Source organism: Spermophilus citellus (genome assembly GCF_964194105.1).
Source record: "Spermophilus citellus genome assembly, chromosome: 2".
In the NCBI taxonomy this organism is placed as follows: Eukaryota; Metazoa; Chordata; class Mammalia; order Rodentia; family Sciuridae; genus Spermophilus; species Spermophilus citellus.
Window position 1 is genome coordinate 87,105,502 of NC_138183.1, and position 8,946 is coordinate 87,114,447.

The 8,946-nt window shown below is 39.8% G+C and overlaps 1 protein-coding gene across 1 annotated transcript; it reads left to right on the top strand.

Moving 5' to 3' along the window:
- Nucleotides 1-2,456: 2,456 nt before the first annotated feature.
- LOC308641546 (NEDD4-binding protein 2-like) lies at nucleotides 2,457-8,663 on the top strand (the record flags this gene model as incomplete). Its single annotated transcript, XM_081280219.1, is given in 9 exon segments — nucleotides 2,457-2,468; nucleotides 2,932-3,330; nucleotides 3,489-3,525; nucleotides 3,528-4,522; nucleotides 4,526-5,254; nucleotides 5,257-6,543; nucleotides 6,547-7,116; nucleotides 7,119-8,252; nucleotides 8,256-8,663. Coding segments are annotated over 9 exon segments (5,502 nt in total). The 3' UTR covers nucleotides 8,595-8,663.
- Between the last annotated feature and the right edge of the window lie 283 nt (nucleotides 8,664-8,946).

Sequence of the window (8,946 nt, forward strand, 5' to 3'; positions counted from 1 at the left end):
GGAAAGTTACATTCCCTGCTTCTACTTCTTCAGCCAGAGGGAGGGTCAAAGTTTCACTTCTTTAGAGGGTTATTATGAGGATTTAATTAGCTAATATATCTGAAGGGCTTAGAACAAAGGGACTGGCACAAAATCAGAGTTATATGTACAATTCCCTAAATAAGGTGGTTGAGGCTAAGTAAACAAGGAGTGAGCAGATAACACTAAACTTGACCTCAGGGAGCAGAGGCTGACATCTCCTGGCTCTACCACAAACAATCCAATGTCTCAAGCAAATCACTTACAGTCTTTAGGTCTTATTTTCTCCAACTTGATCTAGCAATACCAACTTCTTTCCAGGATTGCTCTAAAAGTCCATGAGTTGTTGAAGCCATCAACATTTTGTAAATAAGTATTCAAATGTTGGATGTAAGTCCTTCTGTGTTTCTTTTTCTATTGTAACAGCTTTATTGACATCATACAGCTCACCTATTTGAAGTGTACATTTCAGAGGTTTTTAATGTTTTCAGTTATCCAACTATCACCATAATCAATTTTAGGATATTTAGAACATCATTTTCCCCAAAGAAGCTCCATACCCTTTAGTAGTAATCTGTATTGCTCACATTCACCCTCAGAACTAGGCAACTTCTTTCTGTCTATATAAATTTGCCTATTCAGGACTTTTATATAAATGAATCATGGAATGTATTGTTTTGTGATGGGGTTCTTTGACATAGCATGATGTTTTTAAGGTTCCTCCATGTTTATAAAATAGATAACCACAAGTTATGCATCCAAATTATGAGCAAATGGACATTTGTGTGTTTCCTTTCTTGTGTTACTATGAAAAATGCTTCTAAGCAATAGTGAGGAGTTGGCATTTTTTTTGTGTTAGTGTGCTAGGTAGGCATTGTGATCAGTGTTTGTCTAGTGTCTTGCTCAGCTGAAAGCAGTCACTGTAAGGTAGGTAGAAATGTTGCTTTGATTGGCCAGATGTGGGTCATGGGTCCATCTGTGAAATCAGGATGCACCTCAATTGAGGAAGGAATGTTTCCCCAAAGAAAAGTTGAAACACACTTCTATGATTTAGGTATTAGATGTCCTCTAAAAGTTCATGTGAGAAAATGCAAGAGGGTTTAGAGGTGAAATCATTAGGTTATGAGAGCCTTAACCTAATTAGTGCATTAATCCTCTGATGGGGATTAACTGGCTGTTAACTGTCGGCAGGCAGGGTGTAGCTGGAGGACATAGCTGGGTCCCTGGGGGTGTGCCTTTAGAATATATATTTTTTTCTTGTTGAGTGGAGCTCTTTCTCTGCTTCCTGGTGCCATGTTTTCAGCTGTTTCCTTTGTCACCCGCTTCTGCCATGATATTCTGCCAGGAGGATTTGAGTCAGCTATCTATGGACTGAAATCTCTGAAACCATGAATCCCAGAATAAACTTTCTGCTTCTAATTGTTCTTGTCATGTCTTTTTGGTCATGTAGCAACCAAGCTGACTAAAACACTTACCAAAATGGAAATGCGGGCAAGCATTCAAGGGGAGCACTCACCTATGACTACACTTAGTCTTCGGCTGCACTAACAGAAGTAAAGCATTCAGAGCTCAGTAAGTAAGAACACATGTGTAGCTCTTTTGATCAGAACCTATCTGGCTGGTTATATAAAATGCTCAAGTAAGATTCTAAAAGGAATAGTATTATGTATTGGTTTGCCCTGAGTGGTTCCTCTTTGTGCCTTTTATCTGTCATTATTAGACACTACTTTTACTCACAAGTACACCATACTTTGATGAAGTAAATTAGAGAAAGATACTAGAACTTGGCAAACGAGAGAGAGCATCAGTAGACATATGTCCAAGATGACAAAAGACAGAGCTTTATAAAGTGCTGGGAAACCAGGGTTTTTCATCCAAGAGAAAGCTAACATGAGACATGAGTTGTCCTCAACACACGAAGAACACCCAATTAAAGATGCTATGATTTAGGTATTAGATGTCTTTTAAAAAGGGACTGGCACAAAATCAGAGTTATATGTACAATTCCCTAAAGATGCTATGATTTAGGTATTAGATGTCTTCTAAAAAAGAGAAGGATAGAATTGTTTTATGTGATTCCAAGAGATGAAGTGGTACCATCAGTAGAGTTATAGGGAGAAAACTTCAACTGTATGTAGGAATAAAATTTCTGAGCACTTTGCTATACTTAATCCAATCATATAGGGGAGACACCAGAATGGGAAAACATCTTGGAGTCTTGAGAAGGATTTGTGTGAAGTCACCATATGTAATAAAGTGATTCCCATCAGACCACAGATCTTAAAGAGTGAGCAGTGTCAGACATAAAACAGATTTAAGATAAAAACAAGAGGTGGATTTTAAAAAGAAGAGGTGATTGGAGGAAGGCAATAATTGTCCCTGCAGCTAAGGCAGACTCCTGAGGTTTAACTCCTTGATCTGTCTATGACATTGGTGTCATGGAGGAGATGGTACTTAAAGGGTTACCTAAAAGTAGTTTCAGTTCCTGCAGCAGCCTGGTAACCAGAGCAATTCTTTCATGCAAGGTACTTTTCTGGACACAATATCCCAGTCAGGAAAGAGATGAGACCAGGAGAAATAAGATATGCCTCCAAATAACTATAGATTCTAATGCTATTATTTGTTACCTAAACACCACCAATTAAACCATATTTGAGTTGGGAGAGAGAAACGAGGGCTGGAAACTGCCGTGGTTCAGCAACTGCTTATTTTGGCAGGAATTCCAGCCCTGGGTCGCTACATTCAACCGCGCGAAACGGCTCCAGCCTTCCCCCAGAACCTGATAAATGGACAGAAGCTTGCTCCTACCTGTGCCCCTGACTAGGAAGGGGAAAGCCACAGGCTGGAGCCAGCCCGCGGGGGCTGGGGGTCCCACGCCTTAGAACCGGCCAGGCCGGGGCTTGCTCTCCTGAGGGAGCGGGAGAGGTGGAGCGCCTGCGGGCTCGGGTCGACGCGCCCTGGTGGAGCCCCGGCAAGAAACAGAGGTCGCGGCGGGGAGCCGGCGGGTGTGGGGGAGGCGGAGGGCGGCGATCCACCTGGGCGACGTGGCAGCCATTGCCTACTCCTAGAGACCCCTCCCCACGCGGCCGCCCACCTACCCTCTCACTGCTGGCTCCTGCGAGGCTGCTCTTCCCGGGTCGGACAGAGAGCGGCAGTGTCTCCCCGCTCCGCGCGCTCGTTGCGCGTCTCCCCCCAGCAGCTGCAGCTGCTTGCCAGCCCTGCGCGGCGCCGGAGAGCGCAGTGGCGGCGGCGGGAAAGGGCTGTGGACCCGCGGTGCCGCGTCGCACACTCGACGATGCGGCTCGGGCTTCGGTGCTTTCCGCCCGCTCTTAATTTGTAGGAAGAAGATGCTCTGTTTTATGGACCTGAGTATTCCGGGGACTGAAATGTAAGAAGACTTTATGTTGGATAACAGGAAGAAGTGTAGAGTTTGCAGGTATCAACTGTGGTCTTACTAAGTATGTCAATAGCATCAATGCCAGATAGACGTTGAAAATGCCATGAATTGTCTTTAGAATTGTCTGCCTCTGATGCCAAGACAGAAGAATCATCTTCACAAAGCTTTATTGCTTCTGAGAACCAGCCAGTTGAAACAGGAAGTGAAATAATGGAGAAGTGTCCTCTTGAAGAAGAGAGTGAATATTCGAAGATGGATTCATTTCTGGATATGCAGCTGACTGAAGACTTAGATTCCTTAATACAGAATGCTTTTGAGAAATTGAACTCTTCTCCTGATGACCAAGTATACTCATTTTTGCCTTTGCAAGATGTTAATAGTTTTAATGACCCAAGTAAGTTTATAAATTCACATTCAAGTAGTACGACTCCTGTCCATTCTATGCAAAATATGGATTCCAACAGTGAGAATTTAGAAAATTCTGTCTCTACAGTAAGTTCAAACCCATTAACTTCACATTCAGTTTTGAATGGGTCCAAAAGTTTTATAAAGGATAACACTTTGGCTTTAGAAGATGATTACCAAGAAGATTCTCATCTCAGTAGTTCTTTAAATCCAACAAATGACTCTATCGTGGGTTGTAGCAATCTCAATCAGAGACAGAGCGAGCTTTTAGAATCTGAGCGTGTTGAGGCTCAACTTTCCGAAGCCCCTGTAAATTTGGATGCTAATGAACCTCAAGCTTCTTTAAACCTTCCTGTGCAAAATTCAGGGTGTGATTTGCCAGATACTGGTGGGAATCAGAGGTCTACTTCTGTCTCTGATATTTTTGTACCTTCTGAAGGGTTCAATTTCAAGCCACACAAACATACTGAACTACCACCAAAGGCGAAGGATATGAATTACTGCCCAGTACTTACCCCTCTCCCTTTACTGCTTCCTCCTCCTCCACCTCCACCAATGTGGAATCCAATGATTCCTGCTTTTGACCTCTTTCAAGGAAGCCATGGGTTTGTGGCTCCTGTTGTAACCACAGCTGCACACTGGAGACCCGTCAACTACACATTTCCACCCTCGATCATTTCTCACACTTCCCCAACAACGGTATAGAGAAACAAGGAGGGAACAAGTGCTTATCAAGTACAAGAAACTCCTGTTTCTCAAGTTGTAAGAAAGAAGACAACATCATATGTTGGACTAGTTCTTGTTCTTCTCAGAGGCCTTCCGGGATCAGGAAAATCTTTTTTGGCGAGGACTTTGCAAGAGGATAATCCAAGTGGAGTCATTTTTAGTACTGATGATTATTTTTATGTAAATGGACAGTACCAGTTCGATGTAAAGTACTTAGGAGAAGCACATGAATGGAACCAGAATCGTGCTAAAGAAGCATTTGAGAAGAAGATATCACCAATAATAATAGACAATACAAACCTACAGGCCTGGGAAATGAAGCCATATGTTGCTTTGTCTCAAAAACATAAATATAAGGTCCTCTTCCGGGAACTGGATACATGGTGGAAATTCAAACCGAAGGAGTTTGCAAGGCGTAATATTCATGGGATAAGCAAAGAAAAAATAACAAGAATGTTAGACCACTATCAACGTTTTGTTTCAGTGCCAATAATCATGAGTTCTTCAGTTCCAGAGAAAATTGAACGTATTGAATTATGTGCATATTCTTGTGAGGATAGAAGTTCCAGCCCAAGAGACAATGAAGATATTACCTCTGAAAAAGAAGAAAATGTTTTATCCTCATCACTGAAGCATCTAGAATTAATTGAAGAAAAGAATCCTGAAATGACCAAAGAAACGGTGTTGCCTGAGAATATTACATATCTCCCCCCCATGCATATATAAGCAAAGGAAGGAAAGAAATAAGTGGTATACATCATAACACTCAGAGTCAGTTCATTCAGGAAGCTGCACACATCTATCTTTCAGACTCTGGAAGCAAAGTTCAAGTAGCAGACAAGAGAGAAAAAGAAGAGCAAGTAGAAATGACATCTGAAAAACAGTGTATTAAAACTGATGCAGATAGAGTATCACCAAGTATTTGCTCTGGTGAAAATAATCAAGACTGCGATCTGGCAAATACTGTACCACTTCAAAATGAAAAATCTTCACCTGGTGAAATATTAGAAGAAAGAACAACAGTAAAGAAAAAAACCTTTGGGAAACAAAAAAGCAAATCACCTTCGGAAAAGTTTCCAAGACATGAGCTATCGAATTTTGTTGGTGATTGGCCAGTTGATAAGACTATTGGTCAGAGAACAAAAAGGAAACGAAAATCTGAAAAAGCTTCATCTATACAAAGCAACAAAAAGTATAGTCGCCCTCAGTCACGCAAAGTATCAGATAATAGTGTGTCCATGATTACAGATCATATCCAACAACAAGGATCTCCATATGAAAGTGTAGATGATGGCAGGAAGTCACAGTGTGATGATTCTTCAGAATTTCTCAATAGCTGTAAATATGATACTTATAAAAATCCTGAAAAAAACTCATTTAATATTGTGGGTGATTGGCCTTCATCTGATTCTTTAGCTCAGAGAGAGCATAGATCAAAAATGCCAAAGGCTGGTTTAAGTGAACCCAACCTAGAATTTGGAACTAATGATAATATGAATGAAATATCCTTGTATACAACACAAGCCTGTTGGGGCACATGCCCTAAAGAACTAAAATTGTTGGGGAGCTCCACTCTACAAAGTGCTGACATGATACCCAGTGAAATGACCCAGGAGAATCAAACTTATCTAAGTAAAATGATTCATGAGCAGCACACATTGCCTCTAACTTTCACTAGTAATACAGCAACCATTACTGGAGTGGTAGGGCCACAAATTCTAGCTGAATTTCCAGGGGAAATGCCTAGAGGAGTCCCCGGAATAGAAGTAGGCACATGTACCCAGACTGAACCACAGGATTTTGCTCTCTTATGGAAAATAGAAAAGAATAAAATCAGTGTTTCAGATTCTATCAAAGTATTAATAGGAAGATTAGATGGATTTAAACCAAAAGCTTTCAATATTAACACAAAGTCAAATGTTCAAGAGACAATTCCATATAGGGTAATGTATGATAAAAGCACTTATGTTGAAGAAAGTGTACTTACCAGTGCTGATTAATCTGAAAATCTTAACATCCTTTGTAAGCTGTTTGGATCTTTTTCATTAGAAGCCTTAAAAGATTTATATGAAAGGTGTAATAAAGATATTATTTGGGCCACAAGTCTTCTGTTGGATTCTGAAACTAAATTATGTGAGGATACTGAATTAGACAATTTACAAAAGTCATATGATGAATCACAAGTTGGACCATTTTCTATGGGATTGAATTTGAAGGAGATTATTAGCCAAAGAGAAACAGTAGAAGATTCTAATTATTTTGTGCCAGAAATTAGTCCTGGAATCTGTATCAGTAATATTAATTCACAATCTAGCTATAATGCTGAAAAGTTAAACTCAGAGCAGGCAGAAATAAGAGCCATAACTCCTGAAAAGCTTGGATCAATAACAAATGTATTTCCTAATGCTGCTGTAGATCTGAAGAGTAATAGTGAAATACTTCCTAACAGCCAGGTAGAACTATCAGGTTTATGTAGCTTCAAGCAGTCGCTTCCAGTTATTCTAAAATCCACTACCCCTAAAGATGTGAGTGAAATAGAGAACAGTCTAGTAGCGGCAGAGATGGTATATGTTCTTCTTTAAATTTATCAGATATTTTAAACTCTGTATCAAGTACTTCAAATCTTGAATTAAATGAAGAAGTTTACTTTACTGAATCTTTGGAAATAAAGAAAAATGAAAATCTTCCAAAAGATTATGTGAAATTTGTGAACTCTGAAGAATTTATGAATGTAGATGAACAGGAAATGGAGAAAACTCTAATGGCGGGAAGTAGCTTGTCAGTTGGAGTTAATGAAGAAGATAAAACTGAGATATTGAATCCCATGCCAGGGATGGCCAAATCTCTGACCATAGACTGTCTGGAATTGGCATTACCCCCAGAACTGGCTTTTCAACTCAATGAATTATTTGGCCCAGTTGGTATTGATTCAGGGTCTCTAACAGTTGAGGATTGTGTGGTTCATATAGATCTGAATCTGGCTAAAGTGATTCATGAGAAACGGAAAGAATCTGTAATGGAGCGACAAAGACAAGAGGAAGTATCTTGTGGCAAGGTTATTCAAGATTCTTCCCTGGTTGGACATATTGGTCTTGATAATCCTGAACAAAAATCATCTCAGAGAACAGGCAAAAAATTGCTGAAGACTTTAGCAGCACCCGAAATGCTCTCCTTGTTGGATCATTGGAATACTCCAACTAAAAAAGTATCACTCAGAGGAATAATGTCGGAAGAAATTGCCTTACAGGAAAAACATGATTTGAAAAGGGAGACACTTATGTTTGAAAAAGATTGTGCCACTAAACTAAAGGAGAAGCAGCTCTTTAAGATATTTCCAGCCATTAACCAAAATTTTCTGGTGGACATTTTCAAGGATCACAACTATTTGTTAGAACACACAGTGCAGTTTTTAAACTGTGTTCTCGAAGGAGATCCTGTAAAAACAGTTGTAGCTCAAGAGTTTGTTCACCAAAATGAGAATGTCACTTCTCATACTGCACAGAAGACTAAAGAGAAAAAGGCAAAGAAATTGAAGGAGACTGAAGATACCCCAAGTGAACCATCTTTCCAGGATTTTGAGTACCCTGAGTATGATGACTACAGGGCAGAGGCTTTCCTGCACCAGCAGAAGAGGATGGAATGCTATAGCAAAGCTAAGGAAGCTTACCGAATGGGGAAGAAAAATGTTGCCACCTTTTATGCCCAGTAGGGCAGTCTTCATGAGCAGAAAATGAAAGAAGCCAACCACCTTGCTGCTGTGGAGATCTTTGAGAAAGTTAATGCCTCCCTGCTGCCACAGAATGTCTTAGACCTCCATGGGCTTCATGTGGATGAAGCAATAGAACATTTGATGACAGTTTTACAGCAGAAAACTGAAGAGTTTAAACAGAATGGTGGTAAGCCCTATCTTTCTGTGATTACTGGGAGAGGAAACCACAGCCAGGGAGGAGTTGCTCACATCAAACCAGCTGTCATTAAATACCTCACAAGCCATAGCTTCAGGTTCTCTGAAATTAAACCAGGGTGCTTGAAAGTCATGCTAAAGTAAAATAAATGTCCTTGACTTAGAAGTATGAAGGTTTGTAGGTTAAAATTAGTTTTATTTGAAATAATTCAATCAATTATGCTTTAAACATGTGTTTTATTAGGAACAATGTTCACTTATAAGAAAAAAATTGTTTTTCAAAATTGAAGAGAAGTTTAATTTTTTTACTGAATCAAATTCCAAGTAATGTTACCTGTTAAAAGTATTAAAGAGAATTTTTACAGATTACAAAATGTCTAAGAAAATTATCAGCTGCAATTTTAAAGTCTGAAGTGCTCTGATTCTTTCTCAAAGAGAAAACTGCTACCTTTGTATTAATTGTTGTTTGACATTTAGCAAAGTCCTAAAGGCTTCT